Source organism: Buteo buteo, chromosome 16, assembly GCF_964188355.1.
Source record: "Buteo buteo chromosome 16, bButBut1.hap1.1, whole genome shotgun sequence".
In the NCBI taxonomy this organism is placed as follows: domain Eukaryota; kingdom Metazoa; phylum Chordata; class Aves; order Accipitriformes; family Accipitridae; genus Buteo; species Buteo buteo.
In genome coordinates this window covers 25,798,720-25,823,324 of record NC_134186.1, presented here as the reverse complement: position 1 = coordinate 25,823,324, position 24,605 = coordinate 25,798,720, and the positions used below count along the sequence as shown (strand labels likewise).

At 35.9% G+C, this 24,605-nt stretch overlaps 1 protein-coding gene across 1 annotated transcript in view; it reads left to right on the top strand.

Annotated features, from left to right (window-relative positions):
• SLC17A6 (solute carrier family 17 member 6) overlaps positions 1 to 22,262 on the top strand; it is a 31,616-nt gene extending 9,354 nt beyond the window's left edge. The window contains exons 4-12 of the mRNA XM_075047116.1: positions 11,498 to 11,612; positions 13,498 to 13,585; positions 13,687 to 13,773; positions 14,694 to 14,836; positions 16,761 to 16,910; positions 19,068 to 19,200; positions 19,897 to 20,007; positions 21,441 to 21,568; positions 21,930 to 22,262. Of these exons, the coding sequence (XP_074903217.1) occupies positions 11,498 to 11,612; positions 13,498 to 13,585; positions 13,687 to 13,773; positions 14,694 to 14,836; positions 16,761 to 16,910; positions 19,068 to 19,200; positions 19,897 to 20,007; positions 21,441 to 21,568; positions 21,930 to 22,262 (1,288 nt within the window). The remainder of the gene's footprint in view (positions 1 to 11,497; positions 11,613 to 13,497; positions 13,586 to 13,686; positions 13,774 to 14,693; positions 14,837 to 16,760; positions 16,911 to 19,067; positions 19,201 to 19,896; positions 20,008 to 21,440; positions 21,569 to 21,929) is intronic.
• The last annotated feature ends 2,343 nt before the right edge of the window (positions 22,263 to 24,605 follow it).

The window sequence follows — 24,605 nt, the reverse complement described above, 5'->3', positions numbered from 1 at the left end:
AAACCCATCATGAGCTTCCAACACGATGCGCTGATAAGGAATTCGATGTAATCCTGGGTTATTTATTTTTCTGGATTTAGTGCAGTGAGTGTATTTAGGTCAATGACACTGACCTCGGATTGTTGCGGGTAATTTGGGTTTGGGTACATGAATATTAATATGACTGTTGAAAAATTAGAGATTGATTTAGAGGTCTTTACTTAAAAGATGATAGGATTGTAGATAATGTCACATAATGAAAGAAATAGCAAGAACTATGTATTCAGGTTATCAGTATATAAAAAAGAATACTAGGAGGCGATCTGATTACACAGTATGCGTACAACTCCACTAGAAAAAATTGCTGGGTATAAATGTGTGCTTTAGTCCCATGGAAAGATATAACAAGAATCAGTAAATGACAGCCATATAAATGAAAAAAGCATAAATATTAACAATCATGACTAGCCACCACTGGCCCAACCAGAGAAATTACATGCAAAATTCTTATTCTTTGGTTGTTAAATTCCTATATTGGAAGTTATATTTCAGTTATTAGAAAATGTTTTCAGTGCAGGGATAATTAAGCAAAATGCAAGGGATAATCAAGTGAAACATAATGGTTAATGCCATAGCGAATGTTAGGCTAGATGGCCTTAAAACTAAGCACTTGTTTTGTTTTTAATCTAGAAATATAATAATTTTATTTAAATTAATATTTTCTATTCCACATCCATGCTATTGCAAAGCTGCAGCTGTCTGTGAATAAACGACCTGCTCTGCTGTCACACATATATGGAAAGGTGTGAAACTGTACTGGTTTTTAGCACCTCATCTCAGGATAATTTAAATATTGTTATATTTTAACTTCTGAAACACTCTTTAAAAATTCTTTAAAAACCATGCCAGAAATCTATAATAAACACCTTGCCCTATCAAAGGCATTATCAAAATGCTGTGGCAGTATTTCCTCACTGATTTCCTAAGTGAACAGTTTAAATACTGTAAATCAGGAAAGATTCTCTGAAATTAATGGGTCATTGTTAGATTACACAGGATAGGGAATTGATTCCCAAGTTTGCAGTTATATATTTAAAATAGAAATGCAGGTTTTGACTGTACATGCTAAGTGCTGTTTCAAAAATAGATCTGCAATAATCAGAGACATTTTTTTGGTAAAACAGACCTGAGTGACCATTTTAGGTGTTTTGTGTATACTCAAACATTAGAACTTTCTTACACAAAGAGATACAAAGGGCAGAATAGAATGACAATTTAAAAAAAAATTAAAGTCACCTTATAATTCTACCATAATTCTATGATAATGACACATATTTCTCATTATCTGTTAAACCGCAAAATCCTGGCACTATTCACATTAAGAATCACCGCTACATAACTATACTAAATTTCTCTACAATGCAATTATCTCTCATCTATGTTGAACTCTTCATCATTGTCACATTCTAACCTGAAGGAAAATATATAAATCAAACCTTTCACTTCAAATTCATCTTTGTTTTTAAAGTGCCATTCATCTTGTTATTAAGGGCTAAATCCTTCTTCCCAGCAAGTAATCCGATAGGATTATTTGCATGAATAAACTGAATGATATTTCAGACAACTGTATGTCAGTGCATCTCATCTCAGAGTCCCAAAGATTTTCACTGAAACTGTGTCATTAGTGTGTCAGTGAAATCAGAATATTTCTCCCTAACTCAGCCTTAATGACAACAAGCATAAAAAAATGTAAGGTAAAGTATTGGTTTAGAAATACAAGTACAAAGATTTCCTAGAACTTTACATCTTTACATTTTTCTGTTTTAAAAAGAGAAATTCTTCACTCCCCTTTAGCAGGTAGACATATTGTGTGTTTTTCTGATTTGTAAGTGATGTATAATTCACGGCATGACCAGGGCATTTGTGAAAGGTTAGACAAGAGCCAACTTCTGCACTTCTGAAGACATAAGCTGACCTTGCACTGTAAGAAAGAACCCCCGAAGTTGTAGTTGCCAACCCCACCTTTCACATTCAGTTCAAAATCCTCTAGATTAAACTGGGCTCCTATCCCAGGCACTGGTGTTCATCTGTTTCCAGGCAAAGAAGCCAATATCGCATGAAAAACCCAAGACGATTTTGTCACCTTACTGCATTGCAGGGTCTTTTAAGCACCAGTCACTGCAAGAAGGGGACTGGGGAAACATCTATGGGTGGCTGGTACTGCTGCTCCCTCTGCCATATGGCTCAGGGTCCCTCTATTTTTCTGTCATGAATGATGAAGCTGTTTTCACAATTTAATGATGCAATCCAAGGGATTTGGATGGGGGTTTTGGTTGATAAAAGGGGGCCTCAGATGTGTGACAAAAATTAATAATGTATCCAAGCCCTTATTATACTAGATTAGATGGCGGGAGGTCGGCTTTTACATATTAATGCTTCATGAAGGGCTTATAATAGGATTTACTATGAAGGGCACACAGACACACATCCCCCTCCTCCCTTGTACACATATGAATGAAAATAACCTGTTTTATCATGTTTTTAAAAAGCCAGATAAAGCTGCAATACTATGGCTTCTGGCCACAGACTATTATTAAAGAGGATCGGTTTTAAGCAATTCTTTCATGAAGCACGTTCAACCTAAGACTGGCACTTGGGAATAAGTGTTGCTCTCTAATGTCAAAGGTAGCTTATTCTATCTGTTTTGCTGGGCAGCTGAGTTCATCAACCACTTCAATATTCATGGCATAATCCCAGCTTTGTTAGCCCTATGCCATTTTATTCAAATTAGAGGCCCGATTCACAAAAAACCCACTACATTCTGTCTATCATTTATGAAGCCATAAACTGTCAGGGTGAGCATTTCACAGGAATATGTCTACAGTAGAGGGGTCAACAGAGGCATCAGGAAATTAGCCTATACTAGAGAAAAGTCAGAATGATGTTATATGTTGCAGAATACCTAAACAGTGTCTCCCCATAGTGGGTTCTTTTTCACTTAGTTCATTTCAAATACATAAACTTAAATAGAAGTTGTGCCAAGAAGGGTAATCAGCATGATTACAGACTGAAAAGGCACATAGAGTAAGAGAAATATTATCAGGAATATTTAGGTTGCAAAGGAGATGAACAAGTGACATGATAGGTACATCCTTAATAAACATCAGTGCAGGTAATGTAAATATTCCAGATGAGTGGCTACTCACAGTTTGCAGTCAAGGAGGTAACCACTGATGTACAGGGGAACAGCTGAAAAAAATGCAAAAAATTGTCACAATGTATTACTGAGGAAAAATAATCTTTTCAGAAGTCAGTAAGAGCTCTGTTTGTATTTACATAAATTGGAAGCAAGTAAACCATCATTAATGACATTAAATTTTTAGCTTCCAAGCAACTCTCAGGCAAGAACATCATAGGCTAAAATATTATTTTCTCTGTTACTGAGAAGCACCTGTATAACTCTTAGCTGACAAATGTGGACTTTCAGAACTATTTGGATATAGAATGGCAGTGATCCTCAAGATACTAAATGCAGAGAACTACATTTACTTTTGATGAGTTATTTCAGGACTAAATATAAACATTTCAGAATTTGGCCCTGCTTGTTCAGATAGAACTAACAGGAGTAGGATTATGTCTGAAATTTGGACTTATTTTTGCATTCTATCCCCCACTGATCCAAATCCTTTGAAATTGGTATCTGTAGAAAATTTGCTACACAGTTTACATAAAATTACACCAGGTGTTTTCAGACCAAGCTGACAAAGAAACTTATTATTTATTGGGATTATATCATCCAGATACGTCAATGCTGCCAAATAACTTTGCTCCCAGTTGTCTCCCAGGTCCCGAGCCTCCATGAATCCCTACTGCATGTATGATAACTCATAACCAGAATCCCTTTCAGAGGGGAAAAGACTAATCCTCTCTGAACCGCCCCCCCCCATGTGTGCTTCTGACATAGTAAGCTCCAGGCACTCTATCCAACAGGTATCCTTAATCACCTCTACCTGCTTTGATAGTTCAGCCCAATACAACAGGTACACTGGATTTCATGCAACAAAATGCTGCTTAGGCTGGTTGCATAAAAACACTAACGTCACAGTCACTTTGCTCTGAAGGAATCTGCATTTGCTCTGAGCAGTCCAGGTCCAATCAGCTGTAACACGTGGCCCATATGTGAGAAAACGCTCCACAAAGCAGTACAGGTGTAGCTTTGGAGTCCAACGCATAGCAGTTATCCTCCCAACCAGCTCCACAAAACATTTGAAAGATAAAAACACAGGTGTTTTCTTTGATAACTGTATTATATATCTCTAAATCAACAGAGACAGTTGAATCACAGTCTAAGCCCTAGAACTTGGCAAGGTAATTTGAATGAGATGGTCTTGGTTTGAAACATGACATATTTAAAGAGCAAGCCATCCTAAAGCTAATGAGCTAGAAGAAATGAGTCAGAGTTTTATCTAGATATATATGGATATAATGAGTTGTAAAACAAAATCGCAGGTTTTAGAGATTTCCCAGCTGAATTCAAACAGGAGAGAGAAAGGGTTGATAGGCCAATCAGATGAATGAAGAATAAAGAAGATGAGGTGAAGGGGGCCTGGCTTGCTTAACGATGCAAAAGAAAGAAGATAGGATTGCTATTGGGGTAAACTTCAGAGATTAAAACCGCTAAAATAAAACAGCATGGGTACAAGATATCTACAGAATGTAAGAAGTAACAAGCTGGAAAGGCCTCCAAAAAAAAATAGGGCAAATGCTAATTACTTCTGAGATGGAACCTGATCTGCTTATGAAAGGATGATGTAATGCACTTGCTGGTAAGAGCAACGATCAGAATTTAATGACCCAGGAATCTTTTACATTCAGCATCGATTGCAATGATGCTGTCATCCAGAAGTGCCCAAGTTCTTCATAAAATACACACTGACATATCAAAAATAGGTCTGCGAACAGGCAATGGAAGGTGCAGCCTGGAAACTGTTTAGGGTTTTGGTTTGACCTGTATGAGTCAGTGGCATTAGAGGGGCTTGGAGAAGACAGAAGGCGAAAGGGACTTTGTGTTACTGATACAGATGGACTTAGTCTCTGCAGGGCATTTCACTCTGGTGATTGATCCAGTCCTTGTACGGTCCATGTGGTTAAAAGACTTGTGAATACTTTGGGATTTACTTATCTTCAAAGCTGGCAGATCAAATCACAGCAAATTCAGGTTGTCAAAATTTTCATGCTCTGTATCAAAGTCTTAGAAGGCCCTCATCACACCTGATATGGGTAGAGATACACTTTGTAAGAAGGGAAGTGTTAACTGGCAGCTAAACCCCTGAAACTTCTATGTATTCAGTCACTGCACAACTCAAAGGAAAAAATAAGTTTAAAAGGATGATCATAAATGGTCATTGCTAGCAACATTTGCAGAAGGAAGGATTCTGAAAAACTGCTGCATGCCTACAGGCATGCCAGCTAACTCCTGTGCTGTTTCTCCCTAGACATTTTGTTTTACTCAAAAAATAAAGCATTTAATCCAGCATTCAGCCTTGCAGTTCCTCTCAGACAAGAAATTCTTTGGGTTGTATTAAAATACAACATAATCAGTTCTGTGCTGTGTTGTTGGCCTTTTGCAGGAGGAGGTCTGTCAAAGATGAATGATAGTAGGTAGACTCAAAGATAATATATCTTAGAAATCTTGAGCTGACAAAATAGTCTAAAAAGTCACTTTGGGCAATACATGTTCAGCTGCTCAGAGCTGCTGCTGCTCTGGGACTCTCCCGAACAAGCACTGTTCAAGAAAGAACACCAAAAGATAGTCAAGACTCCATTTATTTTTTATATATGTTTGATAAAATAAATCTTTGTTCAACATATTTTATGTGTTTTCTGTAAGAAATGGCAATAATCAGCTCACCAACTTGAATCCAAATAAATTTCATTTTTTTTAATGACAGAATTTTCATCTCATCTTTAAACTAGGTTGGGAAAACCTTGCAAGGAAAACTCATGTTTTCACTCCTTTTTAGTTTCCACTCTTACTTAACAGAGGACTCTCATCTAAGACTAGGAAAAATATTTTATCACTGTTTACAAATAAAGTATTAGTTCAATACAGATACTTTACCCAATGAAAATAAGGTCCTCTATAATATGGTCAGTATTACTATAAAATTGTCAAGTACAGAGGTTGTATGTCCCAGAAAAGAACATGGGCTACATTTTCCGTAGGTTCCTGTTCACAGTCAGAATAAACCACCTTATAATATTTTGATTTAATTTATTGTAGCGGTACGAAATGTTTTCACCCTCTGCCATGATTCCCTAGAAAACTAACAAAATAATCAAACTTCCCTATTCTGTAGATAGGTCTTCCATGAAATGATGATCAGTGGCTTTTCAGAGGTGAAAGCTCTTCAGTTACAGTCTTGAATGAATTTTCTATTGAAGCCATTGAAAACTTCTTTAGGTTATCATGAAGAGTGATGTGAAACCTTCTATGCCTTCCTAGTTCTCAATGTAAATCCATTAAAATATCTGCAATCTTGTTTTGTAGCTGTCAGTTACCAACACCTACTATTCTTTAATTATTTTGGATTTTAGTGAAATGGCATTCATAATTCATTGATACAGCATATACTTAAGCACCTTAAACCTACAGTATTTGGTCTTTTAAATGTATATAAAAAATGGTGTTTTGAACAAACAGAGTTACTCCTTGATTTTTATTTTTTTTTTAAGGATAAACTTTAGTTAAGGTATTTCATATGCTTTAGAACAGACATATTATTTGGTTTCCATAACAGTTTTGTTTTCACAAAGTTGAACCACTTATTCAGAGAAGAGAGGCATAGATAATTGTGGAATTTGTCAATTATATTAAAAAATTACATAAATAGAAGTACATAGGACTCAACTGAGGAATTGACTCCTCCCCATACACATAGGAAAGGGGTTTTAGCTTTATGGAGTCATTGTAGCAATTTTCACTCCCAGTCATTGGGGTAAAAGGATGCTTCCAACCAGGACCCCTTACTTTCTGATATCGTATGTGTAACCCATATGTCACCCATCTGGCATTCAGTATTTGGCATGCATCTGTACTCCCACTGTTCTCAGCTCACTTTTTGAGCTGGCACTTCTTCCAGCCAAGTAACGATATCTATAATGCACTTCCATGCAGAATACTCATGTAATATGAATTGCCTGGAAAAGGTAGATGAGAATAGTGGGGCTGCACAGATGCAGAGATTAGAAATCCAGAGATGAAAATAAATACATTTCTTTCTCTTTAGTTTGTCCCCAAAGAGAAAAATGAGCCAATTGGCTTGAAACCCAAAAAGATTAATTGCCCCTGAAACTCATTCCATTCTAAGCATTTTTCCTGAATTGTCAGAGTCATTTCCTTCCTCTGCTCCCATCCCAAACGTCTCTTAGTCAAATATGATTTTGCTATTATTACTACTTGTATTACAGGAGGACTAAGTCACAGCTCATGACCTTCGTATAATGCCAATGTCAGTAAAACACTGAGGATCAATGTTAGATTCTGTCTTTTGGGACTGAGTCTTCCAGGTCTAAAATAGAAATAGATAAGCAAAGCACAATTCTTTGTTTCAGGGCTTCTTCTGGTCATTATGAGGACCAGGATTTACCTTTTTTTCCCTCTCCTTGACATACTTCTAGTGTATTTATTCATTTGTCTTCTTCTGTATATGGTTATTTTCTTCTCTATATAGTTACACAGTTGGTGCTTTTGGGTCAGAAAGGAATTTTCCCCCAAGTCTAGGAGCTGCTGAAGGCATGTCAGGGCATTTTAATTTCCTCCTAATGCCAGGGCCAAGAATGATGGCAATGTCTTTGGCCTCTCCTGCTCTGTCTCTGCGGCATACCGTAGTTTTCCCAGAGTTTACCTTCAATCTGCTAAAGCTCTTCATTTGTGCCATGGCATTAAAATATGTTTTGTGGGGTTTGAAGTGTGCCCAGCATGAAATGTATGTTCAGGGACACCTCTGAATGAAAATTCAACAGCACGGCTACATGGATTTCCTAGGCTGAGCTCATCCCAAGGGACACCATGCAGTAAGGCCTGGTTCACTCTGTAAGAGATGTGAACTCTAGTGGTGTTCGTGCTGGAGGTATAAAACCTTCTCCACAAGCCCATGCCTCTGCAGAAAGCACGATCGAAGAAATGCATGACACGGCCTGGTAGCTTTACGACTGTGTATCCCATAAGGGTCACACCTATCCGTTCAGGATGATATCAGAATATCAAGAGGACAAACAGATACATGTATAAAAAATGCATTGGGGTGTGGGATAGGAATGAACACTCCTAAACAGGTTGAAAGTCTCACTTTAAACAGGGAATCATGTCTGTCTGAGAATGAACATAATCCGTCTTCAATTGCAGTAAATACGACTATGGAACCCACATACTGTCAATTTGCCATGGAAACATAAGGATCTTAAAGAAAAACATGGTTTCTAACGCATTGTTGGAGCTAACATTGTAGCAAAATTGAGCAAATGAGAATTGTTTGAGAAGCAGAAGTGAAACATAACAGATCATAAAATCAATAGCTTAATAAACATAACAAAAATGTAGGCACGAAAAAAGAATGATGTAATTTGGGGGTTTGATGCATGGGTCAGTAAAATGCCCTAGAACTGCCTTAGAAACAATCAAAATGTTCCATTTCCCAATTAAATATATTCAAATGTGAGAAGCATTCAAATATATTTAATTTATTGCAGCTCAAAATCATTCTTATTTGACCTAAATCATAATAAATGTAGATAGCTGAGATATTTAAAACAATAAAACTGTAAGTTTGTACAAAAACCAGAACTATATCACAATACTCTGTTAGGAAGAAGAATTTAGTATTTATGGAGGTGACATAAATGTAACAAGACAAAAGAGTACAAAGGAGAACTACTGATTATATTTATGGATGTGCATTGAGAGATGCAAAGCAAATGCAGGAGGATGTATTTGCTCTTGATTAAGAGTTGTAAAGGAAACCAACTCACTAAAATAGCCATGCACTAAATTCATGGTGCAGCTTTTAATATGCATTCAAGAAAAAGGATAACGCCATTTCTGACAAGAATCATCATTTAACTCTAACTTATTCTACCCTTAAATCCATAGATCTTGGGGGGGAAAATTGATCTATTTTTGAGAAGGCTGTTCCTATAAAGCATAGTTCTGAGAGAGAATTGACTTACAAGTGACATTGTGGAAGTATTTCATCATCTGCTTCTCAATGTAACTAAATATTCACTGGTACTTATATGTCTAAATACAGGCAAGATTTTCACTGGTAAGATGCATATCTCTGATCATTCCTTAAATTACATTTTCCTTTCTCTTCTAGAAGGAACAGACTCAAGAAAACAGCTTCTCTTTAGTGAACATGAGAACAACAAAGGCAATTCTGGGAAACACAGCTTTCGGTTGTGGCAAACAGAAGCTGATTTCAGATACAGAATTGAAAAACTAGAGTAGATTTCCTTGAAGAAACAGTTACCTACTGTAACAATTTTGTAAATCTCACCCTTATGAAGAGATGGCATTTTTTAATACTCTATCTTAGCACGATTTTAAACAGAAATAGTGATTTAGAAAGAGTTGCACTGATTCACACTAGCTAAGAATCTGCTCCAGCAAGTCTATGCACAATCACAAATGTAAAACGGGATTGCTGCATTAGGCATTTAGCTAAATAACTATTCAGAAAAGAAACAGGAAAGGCTACAAACCAAACAGTCCTTTCTTCCTGCTTACAAGCAAATAAGGATTTTCTCGATGAATCTTGAGAATAGTTACAGTCTATTGCTCTTCAAAAATTGCTAACAGGAACATCAAACTTTTTAAAAGAATTTGTAAAAATCACAAGCAAAGCTCCTATGAGTCCCAAACCCTTCTCATTAATAAACAAAGAAAAAAAAGCAAATGAAAACCAAGACACCATTGTGGTTTATGTGAACATATGGGGGTATTAAATTGTAAGGAAATGAACTGCACGTACCTTTGGAGTGGAAACTTACACATAAAGAAATTCAGGCCAACATAGTTCACACAGTGTAACACAAACACGTGCACCAGTCAGTCCCAATAAACGTATTGAACACGCTGCCAAACAAAGCCAGAAATGTGCTGCACAGCCAGCTAGATGTTGTTTAACATGAGATGGGGATCACAGGGAACACAATGAGGAGACCAGATTTAGAGCTATTTAACAAAGCTTCCTTACCGTGCCAAGAAGCTTTTTTTTCTGCTGCCCTTTAATATTTCTCACATAGAAGTGGCGTATGCTCAGTTAGCTATTTAAAGATTCATGTCAGGCTGTAATTCTAAATAGAGAACGTGAAACATAGACGTCTCTGGGAAGAATTTTTGTCTTGAAACTTAGCACTGCTTCCTGCTTCTTTAGCCCAAGGTCTGTTTCTCACTAACTTATGGCACTGTACCAATTTCTGAAGAACACATGCTGAGGTTAAAGGTTTCTGTCAAATCAGTTCCACATCAGATACCATGATGTCATATGTTAAGATATCTCCAGGATTTATCTTAGCATTACATAGTTTTGTATAAAGAAAGTGGCCAGTCATTGCTACTGGTTTCATCCCTTTGCATAGTTCCACTGAAGGGAAAATGGGGGGGGGAAATGATTATTTCCACAATAAAGGAATGAATGAACATGAAAAAATGATATAATAATGCTGGAGAAAAGGATTCCTCCTACCAGGGACAGATCTTAATTGAGTCAAATTAAAATTCAGTCAAAGCAGTGGAACTCTGAAAATGAGTCATCACTTCACACATTTATTTGGACCTTGTAACGTGCCTTATTTGAAGTCATTCCTAGGGTGCTGTTGGAGTCAAAATCAGCAATATTCAATGAGTAGCCCCTGAAAAAACAGCAGAAAGAATGAGCTGTTTTCTATAGGTATGTGTTTCCAGATTGATTAACTCTTGTGTCTAAGAAAATCCCAGATCTGTTTGAAATTCTTCCTGCTGCTTTGGCATTTATAAAAGTGGATTCTCTTCTGCTTTATAAGTAGTGAATGCACGGAGCCACTTTCTTACAATTAAAGCACTAATGAGAATCTCTCTTTTACTTGGCCACCTGTTTTTGCAAACAATTTGGAGACCTAATCTCTCTAGAGGGTGGCAAATCCAATCAGATTTGGTTGAAATAGATATGAAAATTAACTAAAGGAAAGAGGGGGGATATATAGGGAGAGTAAGATCTATACCTATGACTGCGTAAGATGTATTTCCGCAGGAAATTATGCTAAAGAGATGTCTATGTCCATGTTTGGTGTGGGTCTTATCAGACAGGTTATTACACTAGATGGAAGTAGACACTAATCCAGTCCAGCAGTTAGTATATTGCCTACATAGAGAACAAATGTTTAAATACATCTATATTGATACGTGAGCGTATGTGGAATAGGTCAATTGGAACAACACTTAAGTTACTTCCTTTCCTTTTTTTTTCCACCTTTGCAGAGTATTTGGTGCTGCTATACTGCTGACATCCTCCCTCAACATGTTAATACCATCTGCAGCCAGGGTGCACTATGGGTGTGTCATCTTTGTTAGGATCTTGCAGGGCCTTGTAGAGGTACGGAAAAATTATAAAATAACCAGTAAATGTGATAGATGTTTGTTAGCCTTTAATTAGCAATTGTACCTTTTGGGGGAAAGTAAAAATTGCTTTCGGTTTATTACTGATTTTCAGCGTAATGGATTTCAGTGTATGAATTACAGCTATTTGATTTTCCTTCACCTATAAAATTGCATAGCAAAGTTTTCTCTTGCTAAGAAGCCAGTGTGATATGTATTTAACACTGAAGTTTCACTGAAATCCTGTACTGCATAGGGTTTATACTGGTGCTATTCTCAACACTTATTTGCTGTCCAGCCTCACAGATTAAATCTATATTAAAGAATTAAGCTTCTATCATAAACCCTGACCATGCTCTTGTTGGAATGAATGAGAGATTTACCATAATTTAAAAAAGAAAAAAAGTTGACCCTGCCTTCTAAATTTATTTGTTTGTTTCTTTACTGAAAGACAGATTTGTAGGCCTGTGACTGCTGGTTCTTTGTTCCTCAGGGCTACACACTTCTGTTGCATGAGCTGATTTTAACTTGTGCACTTTATTGTATAAAAAGACTCCAAAAGAGGGTGCAGAATATACCTGAAAGTTAGATAATGGTCAATCAAGTTCTTAAAGTATATGTGTATAAATCTGGATCCATTCCTGAAAAGTGATCTGCATGTACAGAGGCGTGCTGGACTGCAAAGAGGAGAGGAACGGAAGCAAGTGGGTAATTAAAAAATAAAATACCTATTTTACACCCACTCATTTCTGTGATACTGTTCAAAGGAATTGTGAATGCAAGGCATCTCAAACAGGACCGTCGGAAGAAGGTTTACAATAAACCCTGACAATGTTAAGATTATTTCTTTGTATTTTTTTGAAAAATTGACAAAAAGACTGAAATGAACATGAAATTGGTTATTGGATCGTCTTTCAAAATGGAAGAATGTATTTTACAGCCTTTTGCATATTGAGACCAATAATCTCAACATTTATGATAACCTCAATATTTGCAAAAAGTTACTATTTTTTTCTACTTTTTTTCATAGGAAGAAAAACATCAGATTAAGAGGAAAGTGACTCTATATAACTATGCATACATCATAATAATTCTTAAGTAGGAATTTTGTGAGAAATTACTGTACATTTCATATTACATTTTCTAAAATTTCAACACTGCAGGATGTAACTTTTGTTTGTTTGTTTGTTTGTTTTTCTCTTTTTTTTTAGTTTTTCTATTAGTAAGTTAAAAGCTGGTTTTGAAGAGACACCTAAAAAGTAACTGGTTTAAAATCAAACCAACTAACATCATTCCATTATTTGCTTTAAGTGCTCAAGAAGGTTCATTAAAGACAAAGATAGTGAAAAACTTCTCTCTTAACATAATATTTTTAAGCTCTTATTGACCTTATTTTCTAGTTTTAGAGCAGTGGAACAGTAATCTGTATTTCCTAAATGATACTTTAAATGTTAGATTAAAAAAAAAAAAAAAAAGTTAGAAGGCCACTAAAACCGAGGGTTGGAGAAATCAGCCCAGCATTAGAAAGACTCCAGAGGGTCTGTGTTTTCATCCTTCCTTTGACTCTGTACTTATGCATTAAGATTCTTTTTTTTTGATTCTTTGCAATTCTTTCCTGGAAGGGAGAGGGGGAGTAAAAGGAAATAATTATGTTTTATATCTGTTTCATAAGGCCTCTTTAATAATTTGGAGTGATATACAAACCCCATTTCATCTTTAATACAAATTGAAGTTTTTCTATGGCTATGCTGAGACTTGTCTATAGAAATGCAAAGCATTCTTAACTTCTTGTTTGTAGCAATTAAAACAAAAAGTATCATGCAAAAACAATGAACTGAGTGATTGATCAGCATTAGCTAACTTGTGGCACACCCATTCCCCAGGGGGTCACCTACCCTGCCTGCCACGGTATTTGGAGCAAGTGGGCCCCCCCATTAGAAAGAAGTAGGTTAGCAACCACTTCCTTTTGTGGTAAGTAACCTTCTATTTTTGTCTTTCTTTCATTTGTAATGTAAAAGTATTTTGAGACAGAATTTTTCTCCCTTTTCATCCACACGTGTCTTGTTTTGTAGGTTCCTATGCAGGAGCTGTTATTGCAATGCCTTTAGCTGGAATTCTAGTGCAATATACTGGGTGGTCTTCTGTGTTCTATGTGTATGGTATGCATTTTTGCTCATTTCATTCCAATAATGTATGACCTTACTCTGCCCTTTCTAAAAGTGTAAAAGCTACTGTTAAGAGGCCAAGAAAAAGAGAAGTGGGTCTGTAGAGCTAAAAATACAGTCTAGAGAAAAGGACAAAGAAAGAATAGAATTTAAAGGAGACAGTAGGAAAGCAACATTATTAAATGAGAAGAGAAGCTAGTTCGTGGTGAAATGTTCATCACTTCTAGTACAAGTAGTGCAAACTGCTATGCAGATCTATAGTATCTCAGATCATGTAACATAGCTCTTTCATTTATACAACTGTAAGTTTAGAGAACCTGCCCTGACTAAGATGTCCTGATTTTTATCTGAAGAACTACATAACTTCATCCACACTATTTGTGCTACCTTAACTTACACTGATGGAAAAAAAAATGTCCCAAAGGAGTTCATTTTGCAGTGTAAAGTTGTTGTGAATTAGGGGAAAACCTTATAGATATTTAATAAACTAGTCATGAAGTGCATTGCTATGTTGAAAACAATGCCACAATCTTGTATTTTGCAGGCAAAAAAAATAGTGCAGTAATCAAACAGGAGTGGTTTAAAGCAGAATGGAACTTCATTTATGGTCTGGTGAAATGAAATGGAAGCTGTTTCATTGCATTGCATTGTACAAATTGATGCTAAAATATCAGTGAATATTCACTTACAGTGAAATCATTCTGTAAATGAAACAGAGAAGACTTCAATGTGGTCCAGCTCTGCATGTATTTTGCACAAATCTTGTTTGCAGGATCCGAGTCTCTGTTAGAATGACTCAGTAGAAGAGCAGTAACAACAATTGCCATTTAAATTTGTTATAATTATTTACAGATTTTTTCGTTGTTTGCTGCTTTACTATGCATCTTTTAAAAGTCTTTCTTTCCATTCCAAAGGGAGCTTTGGTATAGTCTGGTACATGTTTTGGCTTTTGGTTTCATATGAGAGTCCTGCAAAGCATCCTACGATCACAGATGAAGAAAGGAGATACATAGAAGAAAGCATCGGAGAGAGTGCCAACCTCCTAGGTGCAATGGAAGTAAGAATATTACTTATACACGTTTCCTATGAGATAGTAATAAAACACCAAAAAAACCAAATAGAAACAACAACAACAACAAAATCAAACATCCTTCTCTTTTAAGAAAGAAAAACAAGTTTCAAACAATTGAATGGCTTTGGGGTTGTAGTACCTTGAGTTCAAGTGATTAATTTACTTCCTATAAAATCCCTTCTGGAAGGTTTTCCTCTTCCTAAAAGTAAACTGGTGGAAAAGCATTACTCAGTGTGTCCTGAGGTCCTCAGAACATCAGCAAAAAAGCAAATCCTGACTATTCTGTTTAATTTGCAAGGAAGACTGTAAGTTGCAATACAGCATGCTGGGAGAGTCATAGGAACATTCCCCATTATTGTGGTAACTTTGCTGGAAACATGCTATCAAGCCTCTCATAATCTGACTTAGTTCTGTGCTGTATTAGTTCTCAAGAACTCCTAAAAAATTAACTATGAACTCAGAGAATTGTCTAGCTACTTAATATTCTCATCATGCTAAATAATAATTTTCTTACTTCTTCAACTATTGAAAAGCTTTAAAGAAACTATCACCATGCTTACTAACTCAAGAAAGTAAAAAGTTTTGGTTCTTTAGCCTCACTTTGACTGCTCAGATTTTTACACCATCCATTCCCGGTAGACCCTCACTACCACTCTTCATTATGTTTTCTAATTGGTTCTTGACTGAACTCAGGAATAAACCATTTTTCTCTTAGTAAAAAACCTTTGATACAGATTAAATAGGGAACTGGAAATATTACAGAGTCATTTCTTTGATAGCTGACATTTTTAGGTGTTCTTGAGGAAGTGTCTGGGTTAATATTCAAATGCGTTCAGCAGTGTTGATGGTTTCTTATACCTACAAGTGCTTTTGAAAATCTGACATGAAATGAGATACTTTGAAGGATGTCCATATAATTCTTACTTGGGTTGGATAATTTCTGTCTATTTTTTATTGTTGCTCTTTAACTAAACATTTTTTTGAAGCGATTAGTTAGTATCAATAGTTCAGTTGCTTCTGAAATTTTTAGGCTGAAATTCTTCCCATAGTACCAAGTCAGCTTTTCTGGCTGGCTTCTCATTAATTAAGTCACTCTTAATCCTTAGCTCTTAATTAAGTGTAATTTATTAGGTATACAAGGTACTGCATAGATCCGTCTAGGAGCTGTTTTTCTTTGAAGAAAAGCCAGTATTCAATTCAACAGTAGACCAAATCCAGCCTGAAACCTTGCTGAAGCAATTTTCAAACACTCATCTGGGTCTGGATGCTGTGTTTGGATCAACACAGATGGGCAGAACCCTGGGCTCATGGAGAGGTGCTGGGACTCAGCAGGACTGTAGTTCTGTCCATCTGTCTTTTTTTTTTCATTATGAAATTAATTTTAAAAATACAACAAAACAAACAAAAAAATATACTGACCAAGCAGTTTGAGCTGAGGTTTGATAAAAAAATTATTCAGAATGCTGGGATTAAGATTTAAATGCTAAAATTCTTAAAATAAATCTGGATGAAATTGTGTACTTAGAGAGTAAATCTGACTGTTGCCTTAGATAGAACAGCATTGTCCTTTAAAGTAAAATTATAATTTTGGACTTAGTATGTTCATGTTTACATGATTGAGATAATGGCAGTTGCACATGAGTGTTTTGATACAGCTAAGTATCACTGAGTTTCTCCACTTGTGTATTTTGTAGTAATTTTTATTTGCATATGTTTTTAAATTAAATCTTGATCACCCAAATGTGGATGCATGTATTTTATGATAATTGAAGTCATTGGAATTCAGATAAATAAAGCTGTGTATATATGAGCTTGTTGGAGTACAGGTAAAAATAACAGATATGAAAGGGGGAGATAAGTAGTTGATAATGATCAAAATGGTGACTGGATCCCCCTTTCTATGTTTCAGAAATACAAAACTCCATGGAGAAAATTTTTTACATCTATGCCAGTCTATGCAATAATTGTTGCAAACTTCTGTAGAAGCTGGACTTTTTACTTGCTGCTTATTAGTCAGCCTGCTTACTTTGAGGAAGTGTTTGGATTTGAAATAAGCAAGGTATGTAAAAATAATGTAAAGCTTTTATCTTAGCTGAATAAATATCAGAGTTACATTTGTGGTATTTATTAGGAGAAGAAACGTGTTCTGCATCTTTATCATGGGTTTACAAGTCTTAAATCTTATCCCTCCCAGTTACTGTTTCCTTGACCAGCACATATAAGTGAAGTAATAACAATGACACAGGGTTGGATAGGGGAAGGTGAAGGCAGGATGAGATTAAGTGATGATCTACTTGGGGCCATATTGTAAAAAGACTTTCAGTTAAGTGCTTGAAACCAGATCATGCACCGTATTAGAAAGGTATCGAGAGACCCATTGCACTTCTGTCCCCGACACCCCAGGGGATGCAGGATCACACCAAAGCTGTAAAGAAAGCATTGACAAGTGGTTCCATTTTTCCAGGTGCATTTTACAAAGCAGGACCACCTAGTTTTAGAAAGGATAGTACAATTTATCACCTTCCTATATCCCCCTTTAATGCGGTGAGAACTGCTCCCCCTTTTTCACTTAGGAAGTGAAAGAGATGGTGGCAAAATATAAGACATAGAGATGATTCCCTAAGGGAAGGTTCCGTGTAATTCATATGGATTTTGGATCAGACCTGTAAAGTAAATATAGATACATGCACACAAGCCTACTAATACAGATTTCCTTTTTGTGAAAGCTAAGGGGCTTGTGCTTTTGAGAGACCTGTATTCTTTTGATTGTGTTCCATGAGGTATTGTCACCCTAAATTGTGGTGTAACTGACAATTAGATGAGTAGCTTCCAAAATGTTGCCATATTATGGAGTACTGTCAAAATCATGTAATGCCATCCTGCATTTAAGGGTGGGCTTCCATCTTTAGCTGGAGTTCTTTTAAGAAGCATTGCTATGCTTGAAACATCATCTGTTATGCATGCAATGAGTGGTCACATCCTATAGAATTAATCTGATCATTTTGTTCTAGAAGATTTTTCTCAGAGTGTATTCAAAGAAATGCAGAGCTTTGTAATCAATGACAGCAAAATCAGTTTTTACCTGCTGTGGATATGGATTCCTATAAATGAATAGTTATCATTTAGTCAGGAACACCGCAAAGCAGTAACTGCAATACCATAGTTACCTCATAGTTAATATCTGGCTTATTGGGAGAAACTTTTATTAACATGAAGATAGCTGTCACAACATAGTTGCCGCATATATAAACTGTAGGGAAATATACAATTTCACAACTTTAATTGAAGAGTAGAGAAAACTTGTTTTCTTTTTGTTCTCATGGAGTCTGTCTGCTCTGCACACTGATGTAACTCAAAAGTCAGACATCAGGCCAGCTGATACACTCTTCAGACAGGAATTATGCAAATAACCCCTCTGCTTAAGCACTTTTTCACATATACACAATAATCAGCACTCCCCGTTAGAACAAAACGCCGTGTGTACTAAATCAAACTATTTGCAAGGCAGTTACATTGACAGGAGATAGCAAGCGGCAGTGCCATGCTCACAGACGCCCTGTCCTGCTTTGAAGGAAAGGTCTTCAAATATATTATTATATCTTGGAACAGTCATCACAAAATTACTATGTCTTACTTTGCTAGTATGTAAAGCATTGTGAATATTGTCAGTGGATATTTAGCCTGTTATCTTTCACTACGTACAGAGTTTCTCAGACATATCTTTTGCCCACGTGAAATTGAGGGGTGGTCAGAAATCAAAGGCAAATCATTGTGCATGTGAGGATGATCCACAGGGAATCTGTCTGGACGTGTTAGGTTTACTGGGCAATGCTACACCAAAGACATCACCAACAGAAATGTAGCAATTCAGTTCAATACATTTGATCATAAATTTTCTGAAAAGAAAGGGCAGAGGGGCTATAAATCGGGGGGGAAAAAAAGTCATTAGCTTAAATATAAACTGTGAAAACAATCTATAAACCAAAAGTGTCACGACACCAGAGGTTCTTCAAAACTCTGGCTGTCTTTCATAAAATACAACGACAACTTAAGATAAACAGTTTTTTTCATTTAATAAACCAAGCTAAGATTTTTAGTTTTAGCACATAGCCTGAAATTGAAGAGAAACAATTAATTAGTTGTTGAATGCTTCAGAAAATGAAGAATCAATATTTTCTTACTGTTTATACTCTGCTAATTCTAATATTTATTTTAGGTGGGTATCTTGTCTGCTGTGCCACATTTAGTGATGACAATTATTGTTCCTATTGGGGGACAAATTGCAGACTTTTTAAGAAGCAGGCAGATTCTGTCCACCACTACTGTGAGAAAGATAATGAACTGTGGAGGTAAGTCCTCTTTTTCTATTAAAAAGCTTCTTGTACAGATTCAATGTCCATATAGTACACTGTATACAGTAAACAAACAAACTGCATGGTTTTATGTACTTATGAAGCGATATGTTGTACATTTTTTGTGTATTACAGATGTGGTTACTAAATAAAAGTAAACACAGTTGTTCTTGTTCCCAGTTTCAACATAGATGTTTGGTATTTGAAAAAGCATTTTGACTGTTAAAAAAACAGATGAGCTTTGCGGGGGTAATTTGCCTATCCTTAGCTACTTACTGAATCTTAGCTCCTCATCCAAACACCCTCTGCACTAAGAGAGCCCAAACAATGACCTGAGATTACATATCTGACTTCTGAGCTGAATCCTGGCTGTGATAAGGGCTGCAAAATTCATAAGCGAGCTAAGTGTATATTCCCGTTAGGGTTGGCTGACATGACCCAACCAAATCACAAGTATTTCTTTTCATCTTAAAGCTGAGAGGGAGTAACAGTAAATTAGCATACAAAGAATAAAATAAGGATTATTTGAGGCAGCAAGAACATGTGGTTTTTAAGGATGAAAGAAATATCTGACTATATTCCACTCTGAGGTAATGTTTTGCCTCTTCCTATGAAATATCGCCATATCCTAAGGTGTGCAATATTTGAGAGGAAATTAAATCTGATGCCTGGTTTTGTTTATGATTTCCCCAGGTTTTGGTATGGAAGCAACTCTTCTTCTCGTAGTGGGATATTCTCACAGTAAAGGAGTGGCTATTTCATTCTTAGTGCTTGCTGTAGGCTTTAGTGGATTCGCCATATCTGGTAAGATTATATTACCATCATTAGTAGATTATTTTCTCTTAAGAGATAGAACACCTCATTTGGTTTTTATTCATTGATAGTGATTTAAGCAAACCTCAGAATTCCAAATGACATTATTTATGATCATTACAAAGGAAAGTACAATCAATACATCTTTTATATTAGATTATTTTTGTTCAAATACTTCAATCTTTTCCATATTCATTGCAGCAGATTAGACCTTCTTTGCAGTGAGGTGCTAATGGTACGCCGTAGATTTTTCTTGAAATCAAATGTATGACACAAATGGACTGGCATTATACAATGATACCTAAATGTACATGTCTTTGTTTAAATATAGGCCCTTTACTATTTTTCTCCACTGTATATTAATTAATGCTTTGTTGGTGTTGCATTATTTTATTACTTTGGGGCCTAATTACTAGCAATTTTTTTCTGATTTAAAATTCAGCTCTTCCCCTTTCCTGCTGATATATCACCCCTTTGCCTCTGTCTTTCCCAAACACAAGTCACCTGGCTTTCCCTTGTTTTCCCACTGTGATCTAAGTATCCTCTCCCATGCTGGTTCCTTATGTCTAAAACAGGCTCTCTTTTCTTTTGTGCCAAATATCTAAACTCTCCATAATCTAATCTGTCCTCAGTCCCATGTATTCTGCAAGGTATCATGCCTGTTTTGTACAACTTGAAAAGTGTACTGCACTTTCTTTAACAGTTATGCATATCCTACTGCCTGCCTTTCCCCTTTTATTGCATTTCTGTATCCAAAGATTCAGCTTCTGTTTTCACTTACATGCTTATTTTGGGGACAATGAGTTCTGTCACTTCAGAGAAGCATGTTTTTTTTCTAAGATTATTTAAATAATTATTGCATAAATTTCAACAAAATTAAGCTCACTGAAATGCAAGAGAACAAACAAGTTTTTATAAAAATAATTAATAAATCATTTATAGATACTGTCTTTTTACTCCCTTCATTTTACCACTCAAGAACAGAAGGGAACTCCCTGCTGCTGGTCTGTGTAACAGAAAGAAAAATGTGGGCAATAGGAAAGTGGTACAAGCTGGAAGAAGAAATGACATGTTATTTACAGCATGAAATGGTCATGAATGATGCTGCAAAATATGAACTTTCTCCCTGCCTAAGTATATTCTGGGTTCTCTACTCCACACAGCCACTACTGGGATTTTTTTAAAAACAGCAATTTTGGGAAGAAAATGTATTTGGTATCCTTTTATAATATATTTTTTAAAGAAAATGAAACCCTAGAGTCTCTCTAGGAATATTTAACCATTATAAGCCTTTTAGAGAAAAAGAAATGCAATTAAACAGCCCAAATATGTCATAGTAAAATTGTCAAGTGATAGCATTACTTTTCAGAACTGAAGTAATGCTCTGCTTTTCGTATGGATGTTTGTTGACCTTTGTATTCCAGGATTCAATGTCAACCATTTAGACATTGCCCCGAGGTATGCCAGCATCTTAATGGGGATTTCTAATGGAGTCGGGACCTTGTCTGGAATGGTTTGCCCTATAATTGTCGGAGCAATGACAAAGAACAAGGTAAATGGCAACACAGTTTTCAGATCCTCCAGTTTAATACTATTGGTTTCAAGAAAAAGACCTTTCCCTAGTACAACTTGCCATGTTATCCATATTAGAGTCTGGGACCCCCAGGGGACAGCATCTAGGAACTTGCAAATTTGAAGCGTGTTTCGGTATATGCTCACCAGGTCAATGCTTTTGCAGGCTAATAAATAGTGATTTTTCAAAGAAAGATAGATATAAATAACTGGAAACTGGACACTTAAATGTTTTAGGTGTGCTGCCCACCACAGCCTCAATCCCTAATTTAAATCTTTCAGCTCAGAAGAGTCAGATAAGTCTATGCACTGGTCTGATTTAGCAAATTTCTTCTTTACAGACACGTGAAGAGTGGCAGTATGTCTTCCTCATTGCTGCTTTAGTTCATTATGGAGGTGTTATCTTCTATGGCATATTTGCTTCAGGAGAGAAACAACCCTGGGCAGACCCTGAACAGACAAGTGAAGAGAAATGTGGCTTTATTCATGAAGATGAACTTGCTGAAGAGACAGGGGACATTACTCAGAATTATGTAAATTATGGTACCACCAAGTCTTATGGTGCTACAACCCAGGTCAACGGTGGTTGGCCTAATGGTTGGGAGAAAAAAGAGGAATTTGTACAAGAGGAAGTACAAGACTCATACAACTACAAGGAAGGAGATTATTCATAACAAACCTAAATATTGGGTATATTTTGTAGTGTTTGTGATTAAATTCATTGTGATTGTTTGCACACAGAAATAAAATGTGGTATAAACATGTAAACACATATCAAACAGGAAGGTCTTACTGTAAAAAAATACATCAAAGTGCAATCTGTATGAGTTGTGACATGTCATCACTTTCATTAGGTTATATTTGTTCTATAAACATTAGAGTTTTAAGGGTTTACTGGTCAAAACTATAGAGGCAATTAGATACTTAAGGTATACAAGAGCTAAAACTCATAACTAAGGATTAAAGCACAACTAAGCAACCAAGTTGGCACATCTAATGCTCTTTTTAGAAAGCCAAAATTACTTGATCATTAAAAATGCACTTATATATTTGTTACACTGTATTGAAAGAGATTGTGTTAAATACACACGTTTACTCAGTGCAATGTAGGAATTGTGTGTTTAGTCTAAGACAAGAGCTTTCTTAAAGGAGAAAGGTTGAGTCCTAGGCATTTACAGAGGATTGATCCAGTTCCTTTAATGGCAATTGTATCAAGCCTAAAGAACAAATAGGGCATATTGTATGTTTATCGTGATTACATGCTGCAGGCTACTCTGTGATGAATAAAGGAATTATTTAGGAGTTTTATACTGAATATTTGGGCACAAATTCTTATTTCTATTCTTTACAGAATCTTATGAAATTATAGGCATTGTCATGTTCTTCCCTGCATTTATCAACTAACATAAAAACAATATATAATGCTGTCTGACTTTTCATGCAGACTGTCAAATTCCTTTATCCAAAACCAAGCTTTGTTATTCTGTTCTTTGCAGTATATTCCAACTTTGTACTGGTGTCTTTAGAGAGAAAAAACCAATATAACCTAGAAGAAGATATAGTCTTTTACAAAATTCCAAAGAGAAATTTACTATGAGCAAGTAGCCCTATGAAAAAGGATGTATTTGTTTTGCAGAATATTTTGAAGCCAATAGAAGAAACAGAGAATAATTTAACCCTTATTCTTCCCTTAATAGCTTTCATATTTTTACACATCGTGCCACAGTTGTATACATAGATATAAGTTTATTGAAGATACTGTAATTATAGAAAATGTTGCTATTTTAGAAATCCCTGAAATAAAAAATGTATTTGTCTTTCGGTTAAACCTAATAATAATGGACACTGAATATGAGTAACATATGAACTCACAATAAACCAAAGTGGTAAATAACTAGTGTTGGGTTGAAAGAAGCCAACAAGCATCACGCTTGACTTTTTAGCATAACTCAACAGTGACTGCAACATTAGTGTACCAAGCAATAAGTGCAATGCATTACAAAGTGCATAATCTTCTAGACTATATATTAACCTTCATTTAGCTTGTTGTATATATTTGGGGTTGTTGGGATTAAACCAAACTGAACCAACTGAATTTAGCAACACCAGACCACTTCTTAATACTCTAAAATGACAACAATGATCCATTTCTTAATTCAATCAAATGATTATTATTGTATGTAATAATCCATTCTGGATTCTTGGTCTGTTCATTGTATCGTGCTAGTGATTGGAAACCCTGCTACCGCAATATACAACTTGAGGATTGTTTCTTCTCCTTTTTTTTAATGCAAATCATACCTTGACCTTAAGAAAAAAGTATTTTGCTTTGTGCCTCAAAGTGATGTAAAATGTGACCATAGCTTTTGCTGTGTTTAATGAAAAAGATGTGGACTGTGTCACTTTTGTTGCTGCAAAAAGTGTTAATAAAATGCTCTATTTATCCTTTTATATAAAAAAGGACCATTGCAGTTTCTTGTCATTGTTTTTTAGATGTGCTTTAATATAGAGGACTAAAATTATAGTCACTGCAGAACAAATCCTGCTATCGATATGGAGATAATACCTTATGTCCCATCCGGGAGCTATGCTGAATACTCAGCATCCTGCATTGTCTACTCTCGCCTCTGACCATGCAGAGGTGTGCGGTGGGAGAGGCACCTAACTCCAGATTACTGTTCCTCCTCTCATAAGGATGGTTGGAGTAGGTGTGGAAAAGAAAGGAGCAGGAGGACCAGTGTGCCAGCCAATGAAGCGAAACTGGGAAAGACAAGTTAATCTATGTTAGCTAAAGAGCTGGCGTGGATCAGCATCCTCTAAAGAAAATAAAAAGCATCACAGACTGCTGTTCTTGGGATTTGCTCCCTTTCTTGCTTCTGGAACAAGACTCCTTAGCCAAAACATAATGTTACTTTCCCTCCATCTTTAGATAGGCCCTACAGGAATCAGTAAATTCAAGAAATCCTCTATTAAAAGTAAGTCTTTTTCTAATAAAATTTTTACTTTTCAGTAATTTT